Source organism: Corvus brachyrhynchos, unplaced genomic scaffold, assembly GCF_000691975.1.
Source record: "Corvus brachyrhynchos isolate BGI_N302 unplaced genomic scaffold, ASM69197v1 scaffold101, whole genome shotgun sequence".
NCBI lineage: Eukaryota > Metazoa > Chordata > Aves > Passeriformes > Corvidae > Corvus > Corvus brachyrhynchos.
Window position 1 is genome coordinate 5,244,182 of NW_008237239.1, and position 27,535 is coordinate 5,271,716.

At 39.0% G+C, this 27,535-nt stretch overlaps 1 protein-coding gene across 3 annotated transcripts; it reads left to right on the forward strand.

Moving 5' to 3' along the window:
- The first annotated feature begins 92 nt into the window (after window positions 1-92).
- Window positions 93-22,598, forward strand: SLC25A24 (solute carrier family 25 member 24). 3 transcript variants are annotated; one of them, XM_017729757.1, is made up of 10 exons: window positions 93-4,646; window positions 4,950-10,905; window positions 11,391-11,478; window positions 11,909-12,020; window positions 14,619-14,777; window positions 15,118-15,270; window positions 16,335-16,442; window positions 18,058-18,225; window positions 19,283-19,433; window positions 20,091-20,827. In XM_017729757.1, the coding sequence occupies exons 2-10, from the start codon at window positions 10,836-10,838 to the stop codon at window positions 20,267-20,269; spliced, it is 1,188 nt and encodes a 395-aa protein (XP_017585246.1). In that variant the 5' UTR covers window positions 93-4,646; window positions 4,950-10,835; the 3' UTR covers window positions 20,270-20,827. The 3 variants fall into 3 exon arrangements, with proteins under 3 accessions (XP_017585246.1, XP_017585245.1, XP_017585247.1); XM_017729756.1 differs by having other exon boundaries at window positions 93-10,905; window positions 20,091-22,598; XM_017729758.1 differs by lacking the exons at window positions 93-4,646; window positions 4,950-10,905; window positions 11,391-11,478; window positions 11,909-12,020 and adding an exon at window positions 13,761-14,380 and having other exon boundaries at window positions 20,091-22,598.
- Window positions 22,599-27,535: the final 4,937 nt, after the last annotated feature.

Genomic DNA, 27,535 nt, shown 5'->3' on the forward strand with positions numbered 1-27,535 from the left:
GCCGTTTTCCTTCCCCGGGACGCTGTTCCAGCCCGGGGGCCGTGTTGTACAGGCACGCCCCGGTTGTAGGCGAAGGGTCCCGAGGGCGTACGGCTGTCGGTGGTTCCTCTGCCAAGTGGGTTTACTCATCGTGTGTGTACTTTTGACATCCTTTAACTCCGTGTTGAGTGATACTCGATAGCATATTCCTCTTCCAGCATGATAAATGATGGTAATTTACAGCTTTTGTCCACTACTCCACCCATGCATAATCTAGATCAGAGTAAATTAATGTTTGCTTTGGACAGCAGGTAGTGTAAATCTGCATAGCTGTAGGTTGCAATTTCAGAAGTAGTTATTTAAGCTAAACACATGCACATGAAAATGATTCTTCTTGGCATGGGCTGTTGTCAGATACCGAGGCCCATTATTAGAAAATGCACACTTGTAACAGTGGCTATCAAACCAGGAAACCGACAGTGCTGAAACTTTGTGGTGTGGCTTCTGCAGTCATCAGTTCGACTATTACATTCCTTTGTCCCTTTTATCAGTGTTGTGACCTCAGAAGTCAGTAAAACTTAAGTCATCAAGCATTCCAGTGTGATGCTGACTTACATTAGCAGATCTGACCTGTTACCTGGAAGAGAAATTCTTTCCTGATTATTTTTGGTAATCCCCAGGGATCAGCATATAAAATCATTTAATGCACAATTCTGTAGGCACAAGTGTTTGTGTGGTAAGGCAAGTCTGTGCTGACAAGACACACATAGGTTCATTTAGGCTGAGCAGGTACAGGTGAGATCTGTGGGGGGGAACTACTACTGTAACAATTCTGCTTGTTTCCATGGCATTCCACTGCCATGCCCGTACTAGCTGTTGCATACTTTCTGATAGAGGTGCAGGAAAAGGAACTTAAATTTCAACTCCAATGTTAAAAGATGTGTTGGGTCAATAATTCAGTGACATTATGCTGACTGTGTGACAGTTTTTCCCTGTGGTCTCATTTGGTCTCTGTTTTGCCTCCTTCTATTATATTTAATTCTCTGTTTCCTATACTTAAGAGAAAATATCCAACAGGCCTCTTGAGTTGAATGGTGTTTATGCAAGAGTATAAATGAAAGCACACTTTCACTGCAGTATTGCTGCTGGTCAAAATCATCTTTGCAATAGGCATGTTTTGTGTTCTTAGGTTTTCGTAATTAAAGGAGGGACAGGTTGGCCTTTTTTATCCACGAGAGTTGTCAGTGTTCAGAGCATGCTAGCTATGAACTTCAGTCACACATTATACACACATTGTTGTAAACCTGTTGTACAAGTTTGACTGTAACAGTTCGGGATTTTTACTTACATTGAACAATGGGCAAACAGGTGACCAGCTAATTTTCTGGTGTTTAACAATGGTGGTCTTCCCACATAATTCACTGAAAGCACTGGTGTGCTGCTGACGATCTGACAGCTTAGAATTGAAGTTCCAAATTCTTTCTCAAAATCAGTGATCTTCATTAATAGTGCACATCTGAGTAGGTGTGCAGTATTTTCAGTTGCTTCAGGATAAACTGAAAGGGATACCCATGAAATAGATAGACATACCTGGATGTAACAGAGAGCAGGAAATGCTGCCTTAGTTGTTAAAGACACAGAGTAAACAAAATAAGCCATGAGTCATCTTCTTATTTGGGAGGGGTGGAAGAATCATTGGAGTGCAGCGAAACTTCTGTATGCTCACTGTTTTAAATGATGGTGGGCACAGTTTGAACTAGAAACTAGGCTGCTGCTGTGTACCTGTTAATAACTAGACTTCTTGTAATACAAGAGCCTCAGTAAGACTTGCTGTCTGCTTCTTTCCTGTCTTTATGTAGCTACTCTGTTTCCTGTACTTTCGTGCAGCTCAAAGGGACCTTCTCCCACTTCAAGCTCTGAAGTGATGTTGAATTCATTTTCCTTAGTGCTTGGCAAGAAGGTGTTTTATTAACGAAGTCAGATATTGAATCATCATATTTGTATTTGGAGAGGCAGAAGTAGTCTTATAATTACTAATAACTAATGAGTAAGGAATTGAGACATGAAAATATTATACAATGGGGCAAAGTGTTATCTACTGAACTGCTCAGCCCTGCCAGCATTAGTGGCACCATGGCATGGGCAGAGCTTGGGATATCCTAGAGCAGAGTAGGCTTTGGTGCCTTGTGGCTGGGTCAGACTTTCAAGCCTAGTTATGTTGATGCTGTTAGGTTTCCAAAAATCTCTTTGCAAGGCTGGCTTTCAGCACATAGGATGAAGTCCATGTACCTGGGAGTCTTGGCCATTGTTCTTCTGAGCCGCACAGCTGTTTCCTGGCTAACCCGTGGAAAAGGGACTGCTTGAGTGTTCCTGGGTTTCACTGCAAACTCAGTTGGTTGATCCAAAGCTGTACCATCTTCACAGTATAAATCAGTGTTTGTGCTACTGGTACTACCTTGCTCTTTTGTCTTCAAGTGAAGTTCCTCTCTAGAAGGAACATGCATGTTTTTAAAAGAGACAAAGCTACTATCCATTAGAGTAATGGACTACAGGTATGCACCTTCCATCAGTTGTGAATGTGTGTGGTAAGCTTTGGAGGTGGCTTGCATCCCCCTCTAGGGAAGCATCATTTTTCCCCCATAGCAAGACATCATAGCACAACATGACAGAAAGAACCTCCTGTGTTCTACTTGACCTGCCTTGTGGCAGTATCTGACAAACAAAAGTAAATGACTGGAAAATCTGGAATGTGTGCTGCTTGGAGGCTGCCAGGGTGACTCCTGTTATATGTTGTTGCATATTACCTGCTAGGAACGGGCTACTTTGCAAAGCTTTGCAAAAGATTCCTGATATAATGTGTCAACACCTGTGAAGGAGGAGTTCAGTGTGGTAACTGTCAGATGTTGCTCTACGAGCAGTATTAACAGCTATTGTACAGTGACTTTGATAAGCAGAGACACAGAATAGATGCTGGGATCAGATCACAAATGATCTCATGCTGTGTCTTCAGAATGCCGTGAGTCTTGTAGGCGGGAGCACCATAAATGGTGTGAGTGGTTGGATGAAGAACTATTTTTGTTCACCCTTTCCTTCTGCTGCAATCAGTCCTTACAGTAAATCCGTGGGAGGTGAACCCCATATTTCAAGCTTCAGTTTGGGACAGGAACAGCCAAGTATTCAAATTCAGGTACTATTTATACATTGAGTTCTGGAGCTAGCAGTAGGAAGATGTTACTGAAATGAATAACTACATTCTGGAACCAGTCTAATGATCTTATTTGGACTAATTCTCTGTAACAAGTCTTTGGCTACATTAAAACTCTTTTGGATAAAGAAACAGTGTGAAGAGACACGTCTGTGTGGTGGAGACAGGGCCTAATGAGACTAAATTTTCAACAATCACACTATGGTCTGTTCAGAATAATTGACTGTTTCTGACAATTTGAGTCCAATCAAGTCTAAAAATATGCAGAACACTTGAAGTATGTTTCTGCATTTAAACCATAGGAAATTCAGAATTCTGTCAAGTGAGGCAGGCCCCTGTGCTGTGTTCCACTGCTGTGTCTCAGCTTGAGGATGGGTGAGAACCGGGCCAGGTGTGTATTTTCGTTCTGTGCTTTTCTCTGTCCTCTAAAAACTGCAGCTAGATAGTGCTTCAGAGCTTGACCTTTCCATAGCAGTTCTTAGTCCAGAAAGCACACACTTGTTTAGTGACTGAGCTAAGATTTTCCTTAAATATTTCTCCACTGCTTTAAGATTTTTGCACTTATTTTAGTTTTGGTAACTTCCCCTATGTGGCAAAATTAGAGGGATAGTAGACCAAGTTAACTAAAGACTCCTTCATCATGTTGTAGCTTGGCTAGAAACAGAAGAAACACTGATTACTTTGGCAACTTAGAGGAAGATACATGGGCATCTTATATCACACTGTATCTACTCTTAGAATTTCTCATACCTGATATGCAGAGTCACAGTCTTAAAAGCTTCATTACTTCCCTGTCTCTGTGTCATTCTTTATATGAATGGAAGCTTTCTCTTACCTAACCTGGTATTATAGATTTAGAGTAATCTGGCATTTTCAGCTTTTTATCAAAACAGATGTCATGTCATGTGATTGTAGAAAACTGGAACTATTTAGTTCCTTTAAGCTTCCCTTTTCAGGTCATAATAGATGATTATGACTGCTTATGGGGACTTAATTGTGAAATACCGCAAATATCTTCAGTAATGTATTCAATTTGTAAATTGGAAATTGAATGTATTCAATTTACTTTGCTTCCATTGTAAGCAAACAATGTAAATCATTATTTCATTTCTATGTGTACAGCTTCAGAAGCTTTTAACTGATACGTGCTGTAGTCTGCAAGTCTCCATATGAAAGAGCAAGATGAATCTTAAGTTTGTTTTCCTAACACTTTAAACATCCAAGGAGACAAAATGAATTTTTTTTTAAAACTAACTTGATAAGTTTTTTTTCCTGAACAGTGACAGAGTACAGTGAATGATTAATTCTTCCTCCTGTTGCTGCAAAGTGCAAGAATGCAAGAATGCCAAGAATTCCCAAATATGGGAAGCCTCACCTCTGAGACATCTCTTAACCGCTGTGTTGAAATGCTTTGCTAAATCCCTGTCTTGAGACAGCCGTGTGTCCCAGGTGAACAGACAAGGTAAACTGTTAAGTCTTTTGAGATGGTTACAGCCAGGATGCCTCTGTAGCAGAGTGGCCCTGTTTAATGGGAAAACTCAGCATGCTCAAAGTCAAAAATACGAGTGTAACTTGCAAGGAATGCTGAAGGAAAGTTCAAGGGATAGTTTGCATCTTCCATGTATGCTGTTTCAGATTCTTGAAATTTAATTCATAGCTATGAGTTGAGAGAGTTTATCCAGGTCCCGAGGAAGCAGCTTCTGCAAGGCATTTTGGGAGAGCATACTCACACTTGCATCTTGTCCTTTTTTGTCTCGTTTTCTAGAGATTCTGTTAGCTGAAATGGACCAGTGAGAAGATCTCTGCTAGTGCTGTCCTGTTGCAGGGAAGAGTGGTGCTTAGGACAGGGAACAGGAAGAGGAAGCTCTGCAGCTGATAGCAACATCTGCTTCTGTCAAGGGTGCAAGTCTGCTGTACTGGAGTGAGGGCCTCCTAATGTATGTCTGTGGCAGGTTTAAGGGGCTCGCTTGGATACTGTTTACATGTTGGTAGTATCCTTTGGGAGGCACGGGAGTAAATACGAATGCTGAATTTGGACAAGTTGGGAGGCCTTTGGAGGCAGTGCAAATTCCTGTTTTACTCAGTGTTGTGTTGGATTTCTGGAGGTGAGGTGTCAATCTAGTTCATGTGTTACATGGACTCACTGGGCCATAATGCTGTCTGAACACATCCTCAGGCCCTTTCCCTTTATGCTGGATTTATCTCCCAACTGATGTAGTTTGACAAGGCTGACTTTAATAATCTTTGCTAGTGTTTTTTGGGTTATCGTAGTCTGCATAAATTTGTGTAGTCTTAGCAGATATAAATAGGAATAGGACTGTTGTCAGGTATGTGTCCAGTAAAGAGAGAAGTGTTGTGTATACTTCAGCTATGACTGAATTTGGCTTCCCATAATATTACAACCGACTTAAAATCGTAGACTGCAGAGCTATGTGAATGGCTAAAAAATTTTAGAGGGAAAGAATTGAAAAAGGGGAAAAAAAGGGAAAAGGGTATATCATGATTGGTTTTATATATAGTACTTCTGATTTTAAAAGCAAATGTGAAATGTGGGAATGTCTAAAGGCATGATGATGATCTTACTGTGGTGGGAGGTCTTTGCAGGATTTGTATCTGTGCTCTTTGGAACTCTCGCTGCAGATTGCAGAACACATAATTGCTACTTGCACTAGTGGTGTATCTTGAAGTGCTGTTTTGTGCTTGTGTCTTGTAGATAGCTTGATAGGAAGCCAGTAACTTCTTGATGAATCATTTCCTTTTAAATATTCTTTACATTATATTAATTAGCTGAAATAACAAGCTAATGAATATATTGGTAATCCTTTATACTCAGCAGCCCCACCCTTCATGCACAGTTCAGTTTTGTAAATAGAATGTAAGGCTTATGCACAATACATAAATAATGATATGAAATAATGTGAAAATTAGACTGTGAATTTAAATGAAAAGTCTACATAAAAACATTGAGATTTCTAGTCTGTTGCATTCTTGGTCTTAACATTGTAGCCATGAATGTGTTAAAGTTCATAACTTTGGCATAGAGCAATCTAATAATTCATCAGGACGCTTACAGAGGAGGGTAAGGAGTTTTTGATGTGTATATAAAGCCTGTCTGTAAATTTTTTTTTTTTTTCGACAGACCTGCTGACTTACATTTCCACACCAAATACAGAGGTCTTCTGGAAGAGCAGGAATTCAACACTGCAACATGATTTATATAACGGAGAATTTTTTTAAAAAATACCTTCAGTGTTTCAGTCTACTTGTGGCCTTTCATGTTGATGTTGCCTGGTTGTGCAGGAATTTGAAAACAGCTGTATTAACAAAATATGCAACAGAAAAAGTAGTAGAATTATGAAGAAAAAAAAGAGGAGAAAAGACAAAGGTGGCAGTATCAGGATCAAATAGGTCAGCACAGGAGCATTTTAGTCTGTCTGTATGAAGGTCTGTAGCATTAAAAAGAAAGATCACAGAATCATAGTATTGTTTGGATTGGTAGTGACTTTTAAAGGGTCTTGCAGTCCAATTCCCCTGCAATAAGCAGGGACATCTTCAACTGTATCAGGTTGTTCAGAACCCCCCCCAGTCTCACCTTGAATGTTTCCAGGGGTGGAGCATCTGCTACGCTCTGAGCAACCTGTGCCAGTGTTTTACCACCCTCATTGTAAAAAACTTCTTCCTTATGTGTAATCTAGGTTGACACTCATTACATTTAAAACCATTACTCCCTGTCCTATTGCTACAGGCCTTGCTAAAAAGTTTGTCCCCATCTCTTTTATAAGCCCCTTTAAGTACAAAAAGGCTGCAGTAAGGCCTCCCTGGAGCCTTCTCTCCCTCAGTCTGAAAAACTCCAGCCTTTTCTCATAGGCACCTCATAGTAGAGGTGCTCCTGCTCTTTGATCATCTCTGTGGCCTCCTCAGGACCCACTGCACCAGGTCCGTGTCTTTCCTGTGCTGAGGACCCCAGAGTTGGACACAGTACTCCAGGTGGGATCTCCTAAGGGCAGAGTAGAGGGATGGAAGCTCCCTTGAGCTGCTGGTCATGGTTCTTTTTCTGCAGCCCAGGATATGATTGGCTTTCTGGGCTGCAAGCACACATCACTAGCTCATGTCATCATCTAAACTGTTGTCCTAAATCTGTCGTAATTAACAATTCTTTATGTGGTCACCATTTCATTTTATCCAGTGAATTTTCCTTATTGCTTGGGGTTACAGTTTTTAGACAATGAGAAAAGAGATGGTGTGCCTTGAAAAATAAACATTTGGGTCTGGGCCTTTGTAAAGGTGAGGTGATCCCACAGTAAGGCTGTAACAAGAAATGGCAGGTTTTATGTGGCAGGCATATTGAACATTGTTTCCCAGGACTTACAAGCGAGTGTTGGCACCTTGGTTGGTTCCTGCTCTATTGTTGTAAGCATGCCTATTTTAAAATGCATCCAGTTCTCCTCCATCTGAGAAGCTGGTGACCCAGGCACTGGCAGAGTGACAAGTGGCTGTAATTATACAAAATTTGGTAGTATATTAAATGCAGAACAGCAGAGTTGGATTCATTGTTGAACTGAAGTGGGGAGTGATTGAATGATGGAGTGTTTTGCTTGTGGAGGCTGTGGAATCTCCTTCCTTGAAGGTGTCCAAGACTCAATTGGATGTGGTCCCCCACAACCTGATCTAATTTGATCTAAGTAGATAGGCTCTGAGCTGGGGTTGTGTTCAATGGACTCCAGAGGTTCCTTCCAAGTTGAATTATTATTTGATGCTGTGAAGGGGCAGTTTGTACTTAGAACTTAGTGTGCCAGGCTCCCTACAGCATCCAGTAGGTGTCTTCCTGCTGGCTCTGGCCATGGGGTATGGAATGCCCCAGGAGGAAGTTTCTGCCCATGAAGTGGAAGATGAGCTTCTTTCAGTGTTCCTGTTAGTTCCACAACCTTGCAAGTTACTGATTTTAATCTGAAACTTTAACACCCACACAATTAGTTCATTTCATGACATTCCCTGACAGCATAGGCTTTTGTTTGCATGAGCTTTTAGATTTGTACTGAGAGAAAGACACATGTGCTATGTGTTTTTGTTCTCTATCATTTTTGTTTTGCTGCACTGAGAGTGGCTGAGACTGGCTTGAAGTCTGGAAAATAACTGTCAAAACAAAAGTAGGAAATGGAGAGTATGTTTGTGCTTACCCTTTTCTCATTGTTGCAATGTGAAATCCACTAAATCTTTGGCAGATGAACTGAAAGGTGCCTGCCTTCACACACAGAAATTACCAGCTCTCTAAACTTCTGGAAATTCCAGTTTTCTTTGGCTCACATCATCCTCAGCAGTGGAGGTTTTGTAATTATAATTTAGTTCAGGTTTTGTCATATCTGTGAGACAGAACAACACTTTCCTTGTTCTGTTTCCTTTTGGTTTGTGTAGTTCAGATAGCAATAGGGAACACTAGCAATTTGTGTCGAGTAGAACTCATGCAGAGTGATTACAAGTGCCATGTAAGTCACCTCTTCTCAGGAGAGTGTGGGAGCCCAGCAGGACACTCAGACCCTGCAGCATGAGGTGCCATGTGTGGAGCAAAAGATGGCTTGGGATTGCAGGGTCTTTGAGAGGGAACTCTTCAGACTAGACTAGTTTTTAATGGTGGGGTTTGGTTAGGTTGGGGGGGGGGAGAGTTTTTTGAATGATTAATCTATTAGCCTTTCTTAATTGCTTGTTAGAAGGTCATGGTCAGGACTGTATCCATAAATATCCATAAATGTAAGCTAACTTTTTTTTGTTATGGGAAATTCTGAACAGCACTAACCATATTGACAGAGGCATGAAACTGAATTGATGAGCGTATCTATCTGTGTTGACAGGTTATTAACAGAAATTACAATCAAGCTGGACTTACGACTTTACTAAGAACATTGTTTTTCAAAGCTGATACCAAATCACAGTTATCTGAATATGTGGTATCTTGAGTTGATTTTTATTGTGCAAAATTTGCTGTATTATGGGAAGGAAATAATTTGCTCATTTCACTGTGGCGTACCACATAATCTTCCTCCATTTCATTAAGAAATCCTCGATAATCTTATAAATGTTAGGTTTTTGAGATGAAATTTTAAAGCACATTATTTTTTGTAGAGGCATAGGAAAGACAAAGGAGGCAACATGAATGTGTTTAGATGTCTTCAGTCTTTTTCAGACACCAAATACTAGATATACTCACCAGTTTTCTGCTTCCTCTATGTTTAGTTTCTGTAGCCTAGAACTTGTTGGACTTTGGTCTTTTGAGGTCCTCTACTAATTAAAGAGGAGTAAAGAATTAAAACCAGATTTTGCAGATTAGAACAGCCATTCAAATCTTGTTGAGAGTTACTTTATTCAGAAACTACAGTTGTGCAAGGCAGTCTGCTAAATAGAAGATTCTTGGAAGAATTTTTGGTGTGTGCTTTACGCGTAACCTGGAGTGCTCTGAAACTGCAGTTAGTGAGGAGATTGTGCTGTCAGGGTGGTCTCGTGTCCGTCTGGAACTGAGTGCTGCCCCCCTACGATTTCACACATCGAGGGAAACCACAGGGACCAACGTCCAAAGGAGGGGATAAGACGTAATTTCCCCTTAAATCTCCTGTTCTAGAGCAGGGTTCTGGGCTGGTTTTCCCTGCTGGCTTCCTGCAGGTCCTGCCAGAGGAGGCGGCAGTGCTGTGGCAGCATGAGGAGCGGTGGCAGTGGCTGTGGCCTTGGCTCTCCGTGTCCAGAGCTGCCCTTGCTGCAGCGTAAAGCTCAAGCTCCTAAACCCTGCAGAGCTTCTCCAGGCTTTGCCTTGAGCACGAGCCTCAGCAATTACAGGCTGCTGCTTGTGGGGCTGCTGTGATTTCCCTTTTCTAACAGAGATGGTGAAGTTTTCTGGCCCTTTGTTGGTGGAGAAGTGTCTGCCTGGGCTGTGTTTCAGACTTGTTCCCTGCAGTCCTGGCAATTGCATACCATGCACTCAGTGCGTAGTTAATTTTACATGGAGGTGTTTCTATGTGTGGACAGTTCCTAGGAAGCACATACAAGAAAGGAAGATAAGTGTGTTTGTATTTGTTACAAGTTTGTTTAAAATTGTAGTCCGGGCTTCAGTTTGAAGCAGAAAGCCGTGTTCCCTCTAACGCTGAGGGCTGGAAGTGCTAGTGGAGCAAGATCTTTGTAATTTTTTGGTCAGCATTTAAATAGTTAATTGCTGTTTGTTTTTTTCACCTTTATAATTCATAATTAATAGACCACTTGATTAAGATGATTGTCAAGGTTCTGCTTGTTTATTTTACTGGCAAATTTCATATACAGGAAACTCACAGGCTTAAACTTGTTCTCTGTCAGGTTTTTCTCCTGTCCCCCACCTCTTCCTCCACAAATTATTTGATACCTGTAGGTGTAACTTGCCAGTGCTGGTAAGAAACCTTAAAATTTCTGCACAGAAAAGTTATATAAATAACAAATAACATTTTTTTAAATATGTATTTACTGCTAAGTATTTTCTCTCTCTATGAAAATATTGAGTGTGTTAAATTCTGAAAACAAAATGATGCTTTGTGACCTGCTGTAATTTGGACAAGTGAAATACTCATTTTTCTCACAATAGAAAATTTTTAAAGCTGGAGATACTAACCAGGATGGACAGCTGGATTTTGAAGAATTTATGCAGTATCTTAAAGAACATGAAAAAAAGATGAAACTGGCATTTAAGAGCCTGGACAAAAACAATGATGGTATGCCTTGATTTATTTTATTTGTTCAAACATTGTTTGAAGAAACTGTGCATTAAAAGTACTTTAACTTATATTCTTTGTCTGAACTGGAACCAAAAATTGTGAATATGGAATCCTTACTTCTTTTCCTTAACAATTGCATAATTAAAGTTTGCTATAGATCAAAAAAATAAATTATTATAGTCTTTATTCTTTCTGTTTTCTCCAAGTACACTGAACTGGGGCTCCTTGTTCCCCAGATGGAGAAACTGTAAGGAAATTTCTGACTGTTTCTAGCTGTTAAAGATAAACCAGTTTTTAACTAACTGCATTTGCATCCCATTTGCTTCATCCTTGTAGTAGACAATCAAAACATATCATCTGTGTTTAAATTGATTTTTTAAATCATCTTTGCAATTATTCAGCTGTTACAATGAGGTCCAAGGTGCTAAGTTTATTAAGATTTGTGTTTTAAATATCTATCATCTTTATTTTAATGTTTCAAGGAAAAATTGAAGCCTCAGAAGTTGTCCAGTCCCTCAAGATATTGGGTATAAACATTTCAGAAAAACAGGCAGAAAAGATCCTGCAGAGGTCAGGAATTACTATTTTTTGAAGCAGTTTAATCTTCCTTGTATTGTTAGTTTTTATATTTTTCTATTTCAGAGAAGGGGATAAATGGGATTATGACTTTGAAGTTGGTAGTTACTATTGGAACATCTGGTTCTGGGAGGAAAATGTTACTTTATTTCTTTGTAAATGTTGTTGGTAGAAAGAAGCACTGTATTATGTTTTTAGATGGAATAGGACAGATGCACTTGGGTAGGAGAAGCATAGTATTGAAAGGCCATGGCAGATTCAGCCTTGGAGTCACTGTATGGAATTTACAGTCAGTTGTTATTGATGTGATAATCCAAGTTAAAAAAAAAGCAGGGGGGAGGGGAGGAGGAAGAAAAAGCAAAAACCCAGAACAAACCCCCACCATTGCTATTTCCTTACATAGTTTTGTTCAATTTCTTTTCAGTATTGATGCTGATGGGACAATGACAGTAGATTGGAATGAGTGGAGAGATCATTTTATGTTTAATCCAGCTACAGACATTGAAGAAATAATTCGATATTGGAAACATTCCACTGTAAGTTCAACTTCTCTTTTAACCTAGTGCAGCTCTTAAGTTCACCTCTGCTGTATTAATTTGTGTTATTGAATATAACAGCCTCACACTTGTATTTCAACCATATCTGTATTGTTTGGTTTTCCTTTTCACTTTATGCTCTCCCATTTACAAGCAGGATTGTGTCATGAGTTTCTTCTGAACAAAGAACTTCAGCTAAACTTAGCAAATAATTATCAATAATTCTTAGAATGGAATCCTTTTTCTCTTTTGGAGAAATCCTACAGAAGAGTAATAACCACAATATTAAATATTTTTCTTCACACATTAAAGTATGATTTCATTTGTTGAAACAAATTATATAGACATTTTAACTTGCTTCTTATGTTGAAATTAGTATTTGCAGTTATATAGTATCATTATAATTATCATAAAATCACTGGTGTCTTTACTGGTGATTTTCTGTGCACGTCGTGCTCTTTCGTGCCATAGATTTTATTTTAAGAATACAGAATCTACAGCAATAGGCTATCCACTGTGCAGAAAAATGTTTTAAGTTTTTATTGAATGGAGCTGTTGACACCTCTATTCTGATTTTTTAAGACTGATTTTTAAGAACAGTAATAAAGTAAGTAACAGTAATCCTGTTTGCTAAATATCCTTCCTGTAGATTATTGGAGGAAATAAGGTTAGATACCTTTGAATATAGTGAGACCATTTATATCTCCAGGGATTAGTCAGCATTTCCATAATAAAAAACAGTTTATGAGATCTGAAAGCTTTGAGTGTTTGACACTGTACAACCTCAGTTCAGGAATGCTTGCCAAAAGGGAGTTAGTTCCCTGTTTGCTGAAGAAAGCACTTGAAGCACTGCTAGGAGATCAAATAGTCCTGGTCCCAGCTTACTTAGTGGAAAAAACCTCTGCTTTAATAAAATGCTCCTTACTATTATTAAACATAAGATCTGTATTTTTCTTTATGGAATGTCATTACTTGCCCCCAAGAAACAGCTGAGGGAGTCTCCTGTGATCTTAGTGTTGCAGTCAGCTGATGACCCAGTTATCTCAGCAGGCAAAATCCAGCTACACGGTAACCCAGCTGGTCTTTCAGATAAGAGCAGATGTGAGACCTCCCAGCCTGGCTGGCATTGACAGACAGCTCTTACAATTCTGTTTTTATTATAAAATTTTAATTGCTGTCAGACTCTTCCAGGCAGATAGCTGCATTGGCATAGAATTGTTGTGGTAGCTGTGGCCTTTCTGTTATAAACACCCTCAAATTTACCTTTTTTTTCCTTAGTTACATTTAGGTCTCGGTACACACAAGGTTTAAACCCTGGTAGATATGCATAATATCTCTTAGAACATTGAATTTGTATTTTGAGTTTTGATCGATCTTTTGATGTTTCCATGTAGTTGAGCAACTGATGACACCTTATGTTGAAACCTCAAATGGGAGCAAGATGAAAGGATTTTCCAATTAATGTGTTCTGTGTTCAATATCCAGAATAGCTGGTGCTTATCCTTTTTGTCCAGTGGCTATATTTATAGTCTGCTTTCTGCAATTTTGTTCCAAATGACCAGGACAGTATTCTGTCTACTAACAGACAGAGAATGCAGCATAAATTAGGGATATAGTGTCTACAGTTAAAATTACTGATAGTTTAAAAGTTTTATCAGTTAACACACTTTCTGGTCAGTACTTATCAGTTATTAATGCATTCTTATTCTTTTTGTATGTTTTATTTATGTGTAATAGCAGATTTGCATTATCTACAGTGTACTTTTTCTCATGTATCGTGATTATAAGTTACACATAAGAGCAAAGACTGTTTAAGTGACATGTGAGATTTCATAGTGTTATGTCTTAGTTTTATCATTAAAGCCTATATTAATGTTGTTTTTTGATCAAATGCAGTGGCAATGCAAACATGCCCTCCTTAGTGAAATTCCAAATTTTTATAGCTGAGAAAAGTAATTAAATGTGCCTTTCAGTATAACTGATGGTAAGAAAATCTATAAAGCATTAGTCAAATTTTTCATTTTGTAGGGTAATACACAGCAATTACCAGAAATAGAATATTGTGATATATCAGCTGTAAAAACCCTGCTTTAAAATGTTGGGGAGGGTGGGGGAAGGAGACATCCCACATATGTGTGAATAAATTACCGTGAGAGAAATCTCTTGTTAGCAACCTTAGGAGATTACCAAACTAATCCCACAAGGCTGTCTGGTGAAAGGTTAGCTGCAACATATAAGCATTTGAGCTTTAGTGCTGACTTTAAAGGACTGCTGATAATGACAGAATGTCTTTGCTTGGGCCGTACTCAAGGAGGAAATTTGTTGTAATTTTTAATGATGATGGTGCAGTCTTTGAAATGGTGGGTCTGTGGTGTTACTGCTCAATATCTATATAGAAGTCACTTAAAGTTGCTTTCCATTGAATAGCCATGCATAACAAGTTAATTATAGAAAGTAAATTAGAGATATTTTTTATTTGTAACTAGCACTTTATTTGCACATTCTTAGGTAGTATATTAATTTGGAATTAGAACTGTGGATAAAACTTGTGATGGAGTGAGATAGTTATTTGCACATCTTTGCTTTGGATTCATAAAGGTATTGGATATAGGAGATAGTTTGACTGTTCCAGATGAGTTCACGGAGGAAGAGAAAAAGACTGGGCAGTGGTGGAAGCAGCTGCTGGCAGGAGGAGTGGCTGGTGCTGTCTCTCGAACAGGTACAGCACCCTTAGATCGCCTTAAAGTCATGATGCAGGTAGGTGCAATGTTAAAGAATTTCTTGGTTTCCAGTGTATCACTTCAGTTTTAAGAGATCTGTTGGGAAGAAATTGAGGGCCAAGGTTAGTATGTGAATTGAAGAGGTCTGGCTGTGTTTTGACAATTTCCATATTTTGTATTCATAAGAATTGTATTTTATAGACGTGGGAAAAAATGTAAGCAAAATATTACAGTACTTGTGCCACTAAAATAAGATCTTTTCAGTAGTGCATATGGTTTCACTAGTTGATATATTTAATCAATTTAATACTGATGAGTTTTATAATCTAATCAGAACAGTGTTGTCTACTGTGACTTTGGTTTTGTTTTTTTTTTAGGTTCATGGTTCAAAGTCAAACAAAATGAATATAGCCAGCGGTTTTAAGCAAATGTTGAAAGAAGGTGGTGTCCGATCACTTTGGAGGGGGAATGGTGTAAATGTTGTGAAAATAGCTCCTGAAACAGCTATTAAGTTCTGGGCTTATGAACAGGTAGGATGATAAATCAGGAATGAAAATAATTCTAAATAAAGTCCTGAATCACTCTCACTGTTCATTATTGGCACTGTTGTATTATATAGGAGCTCTTGTCATGGTTGGGGATTTTGTCATAGTAATTTGAGTGACTTTCAGATTTAAAATAGTTTATTCTGAATAGAATACTTACTATTAGTCAGATTTTACTGTTGTTTTATAAGCAGTGCAAATTAATTATATCTGTCAGATGTTTTAAACTGCCCTGAGTCTGCATGGCTTTGTATGGAGACCTGCATTAATATGTAGATTGTTGCTTCAAAGTGACAGCAGGCAAGAAGTTCTCACTTATGCTAGCTGAACTTACACGGGATTCATTTAAAGTCAAATATCACAGTGCTATGTATGATGCCCTCATCCTGGATTTCAGAGTTATATTTACCTCTGAATCAGCTTTAAGCATCATGTTAAGGCCTAATCCTCCTTTGGAAAATGAACTCCCATTCTGGTGTATTTAAATGAGCTTTACTTTTCCTCTGTAGGGCTTGGGGCTTGCTAGTGCCTCAAGTAAGACTGAATGAGCATACTGCACATCAACTGGGAGATAAAAGCAACAAAATATCAGATAAACTTGGGGGTGTTGCAAGACTGAACAGCAAATGTTGGTGCCACAGAGTAACCTTGGGCACATTATTCTTTACTCTCGGAATGACACAGTATGTACAGCTCTCAAAGTGCCTCTGAAATTGCTAGTTGATCTTTCATTCTTTGATTGGACAACTGGATCTGCAAGGGAGTTTGGTTCCTCTTTGTTTTCTGGAGTTCTTAGTGTAGGTACCCTTTTGCTGGCTGTTTGCAGAACACCTATGGAACTGTGGGTGATTGAGGTATTTAATCTAAAGAATTCTTGCAGGCTGGAATGTTTATTGTGTTCTGGAGAATCTTTTTGGGCTCACAAATTTAACTGTAAATACATGAAAAACTAAGCTTGAAAAGACATTTTGTACTGTACTCTTGCCTTTTAAAGTAACTCTTGCTGCACCTAAAAAACATGTATGTTTATTTCTGTTTTAACTGTACAGTATAAGAAGATACTCACTAGGGAAGATGGCAAATTAGGCACTGTTGAAAGATTTGTATCTGGTTCTTTGGCTGGAGCAACAGCACAAACTTCTATTTATCCCATGGAGGTAAGTATCCCATGGAGGTAAGAAAATCTGCTTCCATTGGAGCCTGCAAAATGTTTGTTTTGTTTCCAAAGTAGACCCCATTTTGCTCTTGAAAATATTGTAAAAATTCCTCTCTTGGACATCCTTTCAGAATTTCAGTGCTAGGCATTTTAGCATCTGTGTTCTAACTGATTCTTGTAATTTTTCCATATATTTCGCTGTATAATATTTTTTTAAACAATATTTAAATGAAACTTAGTTCAGGAAAAAAATCTCCCAAGAGCATTTAAAGTTCAGTACATATTCAAGAATTTTGTGAATTGGGCATAAATCCTTTTCCTGCTATATATAAGCAAGGAGTGTTCTTGTCTGGACAGAATTGAAGTTCTGTTGTGTTATGATGGGAAGCTGTGTCTGATAAGGACAACAGTGTGAAGGAAGAATGTAACAGCTGCAGCTCAGACTGGGTGGATTTGCTCTTCCCCCTGTAGGACATACCTGTAGGTGGTACTACACATTGCAATTTAACTAGTGTTAATACATTAACTGCTGTAGTGTAACAATTGCACAACATTTCACAGAAATAGGATGTACTTTCTTTACTGCTGGTTCTCCAGAAAGTTCATCACTTGTGCAGATCCATGTTGGAATAGGTGTTGGGTCTGGGACTAAACCAATACCTACATCAAGTTTGGTAGTAATGGCAAATGTAACCTAAGTAGCTTTTTCATGGGTGGGGATTTCAGTAGGAATAGAACTGTTTTCATTGCTGCAGCGATCATGATCTCTTTAAAGAGCGTCCTTGCTGTTCCAGAGGCTGAATCCCAGCTGACCTGAGTACAGAGATGGGTTAAGTTAGGGAATAACTGAAACATGATGTAGATTGTCTGGATTACACTGATCAGTGGAGACAGGTGAACTATTCTGCAATAATATCTTCTGGTCTTCCTCACAAAGGTATGGTAATGTCCTAGAAGTGTTTTCAGGATGCTTCTGAGTAAGAGCAAAAAGCCAAGTGCCTGAGAAAGATGCAGTCTTAAGAGGCTTTAAAGTAGACCAAATTGTTGCTCAGGAAATTCCCTTTGTGGTTTCTTCTGGATGCTGTTACTAATTTCTTAGTTCCAAGATGCAGTACAGATTTATTTGCATTATTAATCAGGTACTGGGTTTCAGTAGTGAGACGCAATCCTTACATTCCTTAACTACCTCTCTAAGTGTCATACTTTTTGAAAGATTATTTTCTTAATATGCTTTAGTGTTCCCAGACCAGAAGTGCCATCTGCTAGCATATTAGTGCTCTCAATTGTTCCTTAGCTAATACTTCTATTGACTATTGGCTATACTGTTACCTTCAAGTTGATCAAATAACTGCCTGTTTTAATCAAGAAAATAAAGCTGAAATGCAATTTAAAAAGGCTAAGAATTTGTAAGCTAGTGTATGGTAATGCCTGGTGCTCTGCACTAAGGACAGAACCCGAAGAAGCCTACTGCTAACAATGCCTTACCAGTAATCAAAGGAGATTTGGAACACCAAAGTGCAGAGCAGTTCTAGACAACTGAATAAGCAGAGATATACTGTGTATCTAACATAGATTAATAAAGAGGTATGTAATTAAGGCTATTTTTTTCCTTTTAGGTTTTAAAGACCAGATTGGCTGTGGGTAAAACAGGGCAATATTCTGGGATGTTTGACTGTGCTAAGAAGATTTTAAAAAGAGAAGGTCCAAAGGCCTTCTACAAAGGTTATATTCCTAATATTTTGGGTATAATTCCTTATGCTGGCATTGACCTTGCTGTTTATGAGGTGAGTTTAGATCACTGAATGCATGTAGCTGCCATTAATTAATTTACAAAAAGCATAAATATTTTTTAGAATTTGTATTATTGTACTATTACAGCTGGTTCAATTTTAAAAAGACAAATGAGACTTTCTGTTACTAGACCCCAGTGTTTCTGTTTGCCCCTCTTGAGGAGTGCCTGGGCAGATGGGCCCTTCCATGCAAGAGTACCAAGTAGGAAATGCACTAAGAGAGGATTATACAGACCTTGGCAGTACAACAGGCTTTCATACTTACCTAACCCTGTTAGACTGGAGCATACCCATTCTATAGGAAATATGGGCCTTTAAAAGGATATTCATATTATGGTCCCTATCCTTCATTTATGATAGTTTATACATTTTTTTGCCAGTTGTTGGATTTATGAGTGGATTATATTAACCTGAATTGCTTGTGTGTCTCTGCATGTCACCAGAATTCTTTCTGGCTGACACAGCTTTTCTGAAGAGTTTGAAACACTGCTGTCTTTCCAGAGAAACTGGCACCTCTTTCACCCACCAGCAATCAAAATCTTTTATCTACCTTATATGTGTTGCTTCAAAGTATGTTAAATAACTCAGATGCACAGACTATTTATTTTTCTAGTCTAGACAAATATTTTTTTGGCAGTGCATTAGTAATCATCAGAACTGCTTGAACAAACATTTTTAAAGCTGTATGAAATTTCTACAGTTTGCATCCTTGTTTCTGCATGGGATGATGTGCACAGCTGTGGGAGCTTTTGTTGTACCCTGTGGGGTTTCCCTCCTCCTCTCCCCAAAGTATTACAGGTGCATGGGCACTGTTCCTGCTGCTGGATCTTTTAAGGATTTCTCTTTTAGGTACTAACTGTTGTAGTCTGGTTGAAGTCCTTCTCTGTGTGCTAAGGTGTTTACCTGTGCACTTCAAGCATGTAGGACTGGCCCAGTGAAATTGGTGCTTTTCAGGATTGAGCCTTTAGGATTTGTTATGAATAAAGAAGTATTTGTTTACCTTTTTAAATGCAGGTCTCTTGTCTTACTGTTTAATTTTATACCTTGGCAGCTCTTAAAGAGTACGTGGCTAGAACATTATGCATCGAGCTCTGCTAACCCAGGTGTTTTTGTATTGTTGGGGTGTGGCACTGTTTCCAGCACATGTGGGCAGTTAGCCAGTTACCCTCTCGCTCTTATCAGAACACGCATGCAGGCTCAAGGTGAGTTCTCTTGTACTGAAAATGCTTCTGTGTGGTCACATTAAAATTGTATCATTTGGGATAGCTCTAGCAGAGGTGTAGGAATAAAAAAAAAACAACTTGGAAAAACCAAAGACATAGCTGGAAAATTCTTCTTAATGTTGATCCCTTCTCCCTCTTACCCCCAACACTGTTGTTCTTCATACTCAAATTAAAAAGTAACATTTCAAGCACTTGGTGCTTTGTGTATTCTGAGAGCCACATTCCATACAAGACTACCAGACACAGCCCCTGTCACAGTCTGGAAGCACTCTTCTAAACTTTAGAGCCTTTTCTAAATTTTAGAGATTAAGTGACAGGGCTTGCATTGTCCTGTGAGGGTAGACAGTGATGTGTGCTCTGTAGGACATTTCCTAAGGATAGTTTCATAGTTGAGATTTTTGTTTGATAGGTTTCTGCACAGACTTAAGGATGGGAGCCTAGATTTCCAAAGGAACATAGGTGGATAATGCTTTTCAATGGGATTTAGATGCATGGATATCTCCCAAATGTCTGGGATTAAAAGATCTCTTTTCAGTGGCCCTGTGATAGTAGGCTCACGATCCAGGTGTTTGATGCTTGCTCAAGATTTTTAACATTACTAGAGGTGCTACATAACACATTATCTTTTTGTTCTAGCCTCGGTGGAAGGAGCTCCACAGCTGAACATGGTTGGTCTCTTTCAACGAATTGTTGCTACAGAGGGACTCCGAGGACTTTATAGGGGCATAGCCCCTAATTTTATGAAAGTGCTTCCAGCTGTCAGCATCAGCTATGTTGTATATGAAAAAATGAAACAGAATTTGGGAATAGCATGAAATGAAGGAAAAAGGTGAGATGCTTCTAACGTTGGAAACACCAGAACAGTAATGTTTTCTGAAGTAATCTGCTCTCACAATCAGAGACAGATCTTTATAGAGAGATGCTGCAACTTCCACATTTGCCCTTAAGTGGGAAGAAATTTTCTTAAATTTTAGTTCACCATTTCTAAACAGATACATATATTGCACTTTAAAATGTTACTGAGTTGAAAAAAAAAATCAAGAAACTGTCTTTAAATCAACAGTATGTTTTTATTTTTAGGAAATCATGCATATTTTACTCATTGGGGTTTTTTTAAATTTGTCCTTTCTAAATGTGTATTTGTCTTGGATCAAACCAAAGGTAGGAGAAGTTTATACTGCCTTGATACTGAATATACGAAAGTGACTTTTTGTTTTGTCATGCTGCCTATACTCAAGCAATTCACAGGTGACATTTTGCATGCCTAGAAGTGAGCACTTTTGTTATTTTTGAACACTGAATGTTAAGTTCATAAGAAATAGGATCTTGGATATACACAATGATGGAATAACACATTAAAACATAGCCCATCACCTTTATCTTCAGGCAAACCTTTTTTGGTTTTCGTTATTTAAAGAGCCTGAGAAACTGCTGTTCTGTGGTATCGCAATACCTCAAGTGGGTTTACATGGTATTTTTGTAATACAATCAGCAATTTTGGTAACTTGCTTCACTGGACCTGCTTTTCATTGCACTTGTAAATATCAGCACCACTAACCATGGCAAAATTTGGGTTACAGCTGCATGTTTTATAGGCTCATAATACAAAGGAATAGAAGAAGCATGGATTTTAGATCTGTTCTGTACAAGTGCAAGTTGCTAATTAAAAAAAACGTGGAGGATCCAGTATAAGCTGGTAGTAATTGTAGTACAGCCAATAGCAGAGCCCTTCATAGCTGTCTTGGGAAGAGGAATGCTTCTCATTTTGGCCTCTCCATTCTTTCCCTTATTCAGAGGGCTACAGACCATGTGCTTTCAGCCAGTAGAGGATTGCATTATTATGTAAAGGTTTTTTACAGGTTTGTCACGCGAGATCAGTCTTCTGTGCATGCTGGCTGTGACTGTGAAATTGGGATAATAAAATACTGAACTGTTTTGTCCAAGTGACCAAGTGGCAGTGCTGGCCTCAGGTGCCCATCAGATTGATGTTAATATAGCAAGCAAAGCATGCACACAGACTTGTTAGTGCTTGAGAAACAGCTCCTCCTCAAAAAACAAAGCAGCACTTCCTCAAAGCAGAAAGTTAGGTATTTCCATGTACGAGTCCTTCCAAAGTGACTTCCTTTTTTGTGTGTGTATGTGGAGGGGGACACAGTTCCCTTCAGGCCTGAACACTGAAATAGATTAACAATTATTACCAAACTCATTTATTAGGCTTTTTCTGCTTTTTGTAATGTGTAGTGTCTTAATCTTGGTAAATTCGAGATTATACTTACCTTGACCTTCTAAGAGCAACTGCTCTTACACCACTTCTTGAAATGGGATTACTGAAGGAAGAACTTTATTCTGTTAAGGTCATTAAGGGTCCTCTTTTTAATTCTTTATTTTTTTGGGGGGGTGGAGGGTGGGAGGGGTGCATGGTTTTTTTGGTTGGTTTTTTTTTTTAAGTAGACAAATAAACAAGCAAGCAAAAATAACTGCCTGAATCTCCCTTGTTCTACATATGCTTTGGGCCATATTTTTCAAACAGCAATTACTAAATTTGTGTTTAGTGCTTCCATGGCTGGTGTTTGTTCTCCATAAACTGATACATAATAACTCCATAAAATCTGTATTATAAAATGTTGTTTTATCAGATTTCAGAAAATGGCAGCTCTAGCTGTATTTTGGCCTTCCTTTAGGGAAACGTTGGACTTTGCACTTTAAAAAAAAAAAACAACAAAACCCAAAAAGTCCTTCTATCCAAATAATTTATATGTATAATGCCTTTCTGATCTGACTGTTTCTTGCTTTTGCCAATATTTTTGTACCTTTGTGGGATTTGAGAGATCAGTTGCTGATAATTTTGTTTGACTGTGACCAATGAGCAAATGTATTGTGTATGTGATGTAAAGATGACTTTAGCAGTTTCCATCTTCTAGATTTGTTCCATTTTGTTTATAGTGTGCAAGTGCCATTATGAGTATTGAAATTATGGTGACCTTTTCAGATGTTGAAAAGATGAGCTGTTTCAGATTTGATTTTTCATTGTGCCTTGATGATGACTGTGTTCAGTTGTGTATTCTTTGTCTCTTAAATGTATGTTTACCTTTCTAGCTCTATAAAACTACCAGTTTCTAATAAATCTTTGTTTACTTATCTGGCTAGAGTGTGCTGATGTGTTTTTTTCATGGTCCCATAGATGACACTTCTTTGCTGCATTAGATGCATAATACTCAATGTAAAAAAATGGAGGCAATAGATCTAAAAATAAGTTTCAGACTAGACTGTACTTTGGTATTACACTGATGCTTGAAAACATAGTTTGAGATAAGTTGATTGTCATCCTGTTTAAAACTGTCTCATTGCTTAACGGAATACCACATGTTTATTATTTTTGCTCATTCACTGAAGAGTATTACACAATGATTTGCTTCTGTGTATGTTGTGTGACAGAACTCTTTAATAATCAGGATGAACATACTTGCTTCTATTACTGCTGATCTTGCTTTGTTGTTAATCTTACTTGTTAGTCAAAGGATCAATATAAAATCTTTTCAAGGTAATTGACTTAATTTACTCTGCATGTGTAGCATGGCTATGCTTGTTAGCAGCCAGCTCTGACAATTCCTTTTGAGTTTTTCACACCAATCCTTCAAATGTTAAAGATAATTGTAAACAAATTAGGGAATTTTCTTGTCTCTGATTGCTGCAAGTACAGTTATTGTAACATAAGATTTAGAAGTTTTCTTTTAAGTAATGGAAGAGGTAGATGCACAGTGTATGATTCCTGACTTAGTGAACAATTTGACATTCAATTTGACTTGAGGCAAGAATGCTTTTAACTGGAAATGCTCTACAAGAAGAGCCCAGAAGGGAAAGGGAAAGCTTATTTGTTTTCCCTTCAAGATGTATGTGGGGTGTGACAGCTATTCAGTACCATTAACACTAGAAAACACTGCAGAAATGGAATAAAATCTAATATAGTGCTGCCAGTGTGCGTCTTCCCCTCTTGACTCTGGTGGGCTTCCTGGCAGGATATGCCTGCTGCAGCAGTGGCATTTCTTACGGTGGCACTGATGCCATGAAGATTTTTTGCCTTTTCTTTTATACCTCTGTTATACCTTTTTACAACTTCTGTATTCTTAGTGCTTTTGCCTACATTCTTGGACTTGTTTGTTCAGCTAAGAGACTAAACATTCTAGAGGCTTTGTAAGTAGAAGATAGTATGTCCCAGACCCCAAGGTCCTCTCCAGAACATTCTGTAAACTAAGATAGAACCATCCAGGGGAAGGTTCCTTGGGGAGGGGGGCTCATTCAAGCCTCTCATTGGGGGATCTTTGATAGATATGCTAATTAGTAAGACCTATAATGTTATACCAGATCTTTTGGGGGTGTGCATTGTGGTGTGCATTTCGGTGCATTTGACCTGGATGTGTGCACCTAAAGATCCTTAAAATAAACACCAAGGTAAAATCCCTTTTTTCCCTCTAACTGTGTTTGAGTCTTAATTTTAAGACAGGAAAAGGCATCAGCACCAGCCTCAGCCCAAGGTGCCTGGCACACCTGCTAGTGGAAAGGTGAACTCTGTCTGCTCAAACCCCCTTGGCAGCTTTCCTTTCTGCTAAAGAATGCCTGGTGCCCAGCACTCCCAGGTAAGACTAGGTGTGGGCCTGCCTGGTGCCCAAATTAGCCTTCAGAGGCCCAGGCTGAGGTGACTTCTGTCCTTTCCTGCCTTGCTTCACACCTCTGAGCTGGCTGCACTTGCTGGCATGCGCAGGATGTATTGGCAGCTTTCTCTTCGTGCCTTTCTGATATGAAATGGTTGAATAAGGTACAGCAAGAAGTCTGTTGCAGTATCTGGTATTAGCACATGTAAATGACTAAAATATCAAGGATGTCTTAACCTGCAGGCTATTTGCTGTGTAAGGAAGTGTGGTTTTTAAATGCTTTCCCCTTCTGATGTCAGAGTTGTCTTGGGAACAGCTTTTAGGATTTAAATTAAAGCAAGATCCTGATCCTAAACTGTATGTTGTGGAGAACATAATTTATAAGAACTGGATGTTTAACACACAGGGATTTTGGAATATTGACAGTCTTGCTGTATAACTTAGGTCTAGCTTCTAAGCCCTCTTGGTGTCTGAAAATGTCTAGAAATATTTTTTTTTTTTTTGGGGGGGGGGGGGTCAAGATTTGCCCAGGGTAAAAATTGTCTGTGTTTTGGCAACTAAATAAATGCTTGAGTATTGTGCACCTGAACTCTTACACATTGCATCTGCTTTGCTAAAGGGCTAACAAAGAAGTCTGTTTTGTACTGTGTATTAGAAAACACCCATAGTGTGTATACACATGTATACACATTTACATATGCATTTACATATATTTATGTATATACCTGTCTAAAACCTTTTCTTCTCTGCACCAAGTTTGTGCATCTCCTTTGTGCAGTGGCTGGAACAGCTTCCAGAATGGTCTTTCACTTGAACACTCTTGGAGCCCCGAAACTGCTGTCCCTGCAGAGCTTCCCCCTTCAAAGATGAAAGTAGGAGATTGAGAAGTAGACTCTCTTAAAAAATGTGTCGGTGGTACTCACGCTAAAATCCAGAACGGTTTGTCCTCTCTAGGCTCATGTGAACTGGAGTATCTAGTGCCCATCCCCTTGGAGTAGGTGTTGGCAAAAGCCATTCGCTTGCAAGGTGGGAGTACAGTAGATGAGCTTTTGCATGGGTTCTCCTGCCATTTTAACCTTAAACCTTTTGTTAACATATTTGACCTGGACTGTAGCTCTTGCTGACGCTCTGATATGGAAGTGCTTGCACTCTCCCTAAAGGAAATGCCATGGGTTTTAATTGTTACAAACTTGTGGTGCATGAACTTTGTCTTCATCCAGCCTTACCAGCCCCTCTCCTCTGGGCCGTGTTTGTGGGAAACGTGCAGGCTGGGACTGCATTCGAGCAGTGCCATCTACTGTCGTGTTGTAACACCCATTTGTGAGGGGGAAGGCTGTTCAGGCTCAACGTTCGAGTTCATTCCTTGCAGTTATCTTCACAGCAAAGGAAAAGCAGTTTATAACAGTGCAGGATAAGCCCAGCTAAGCCATGTTTTTATCACAGAACCATGGAATCTGTTGGAAGGGAACTACTGAATTGCTGCTGGCCCTAGCAACAGGTCTCTGTGGTGGCGTGTCCTTGCAGCTGGATTCCCCATGCCTCGGTACCATGTGCGATGCTGTTTGGTAATGAGGCCATTTTGCTTTCCCTAATTAAAAATATTCCTTAACTTTAACTGGCTTGCTGTGTAGATGCAACAGCCTCTGCACCTTCCAGCAGTTCCATTCATTGCATTGATACCACTTTTACTGGGGACTTCTGTATGTTTGCTCCATCTAACCCTACTAGGTTAACATAGCATAGCTTCATGGATTTTTAAGTCCACATTCTTAGCACTTCTTTTATGGCCTCCTCTGATAACTGCAGGCCAATTAGCTTCATTAAATTGCTTCGGTGTGTGTCTGTCACATTCATTCCTTCCAGTGTAAACCTAAGCAAGCCTTTCAAATAGTTGGGGCTGGGCAATAATTGACTAAAGGAGAAGTTGAGAGGCTGGGGTGTTTTAATAGGACTTGGTTTACAAATAGGATTTCTGAGTAATCTTGGTGGTACAGATTAGTGTCTCAATCCTGGCAATAGCTCTGAAGCCATCCTTCTGAAAATAGATGCATGTGAAAAGTGTCACCTTTGCACAATAGATACTAAAGGTAGCAATTCAGATTCTGTATATATCTCAAATGTAAAGGTTTTTACTGTCAGCTCAAAGATTGCTTGCAGTATACAGGAAAGAACTACATTTTAGAATTCCTTTCCCAAGTTTGTTGCTTCTTATTTCTCACTAGCTGGACAGATTTGCAAAAGTTTCAGTAGGTAAGAAGGATTGAGATATAATTGCAAATTTTCGTGGTGATGAGGAAGGATGTAAAATTCTGAATCATCCATCACCACAGTTATCTTGTTCATAACAGAAGTACTGAAATTATTCTTTATGGGTTAGGAAAAGGTTGCACTATGTGAGTGGAAAATTCCTGAACTCCCCAAAACTCCATGACTTGCTCATATAAAGCCTTCTGCCTCTGGGGTGGCAGCAATATGTAACCTATCCTCATTAAGTGTCTGTGCTAATGAATGAGTGACAGTGCACACATCTGATCCATCTGCTGCATAAATGTTTAATTTTTCTTTTGCCAATCAGCCAGAGTTTGGCAGATGCTGCACAGCAGAAAAAAAGATGAGAGTGTGGTGTTGCATTTCTCCACAGGGAATTGGAGCTGGAGTAGAAGCACTTCTGAATCAGTCACGACACTGCCATCCCCTTGAAGTTAATTTGGCTTAGACATCAAATATTGCTCACTGGTCCCTTAAGGAGTATCTGATTTTAGTTTGCTTCTCCAGTTGCCTTCTCTACCCTAGAGATAAAAGGGATAAAGGAAAAGTTTTACTCAGTATTCTCACTTGTTCCTGCAGACTTGTACTCACTGTCCGTATCTTGCTGTGAGGCATTTGCTGGGCTGTAGTCTAATGGCACTCATCATTTCCACAGTTTGACATTTTGATGGGAAACAGCATGATCCTGTAGATAAGAGTGTCTTGCAGATGGAGATTTTCATTTCGGTTCTACTACTGATCTTACGTATGTCCTTTCTCAGCATCTCTGGTCCTGGTGTTTTCCTGTCTTGTAGCTGTTAAGCTCCCTGGGACTAACATCATGGTGTGATGGTTCAGTGTAGCCTCGGGTTGTGTTATGATACAAATAATATTCTGATTAAAAATTAAGCCCTTGGCCTACAGCAGTGCTTGTTAAAGTATCATGCACTTTATTGGCAGGGATTTTTCTGTTGGTTTGATGATTAAGATAATACTACAGTGTGAGAAGAAACCTTAATGGAAGCAGGAAAGCAATCACATTCTAAAAAAGTTGACTGCCAAGGCTGCCTGCTGGGATAAATTCATATTAATCTTACAGACAGTCTTTCATCTAAAAAGAAATTTGGCTTCCTGCTTGATTATTGTTTTTATCCTTTTCTCCTAGTTTATTTTTAATTGGCAGTA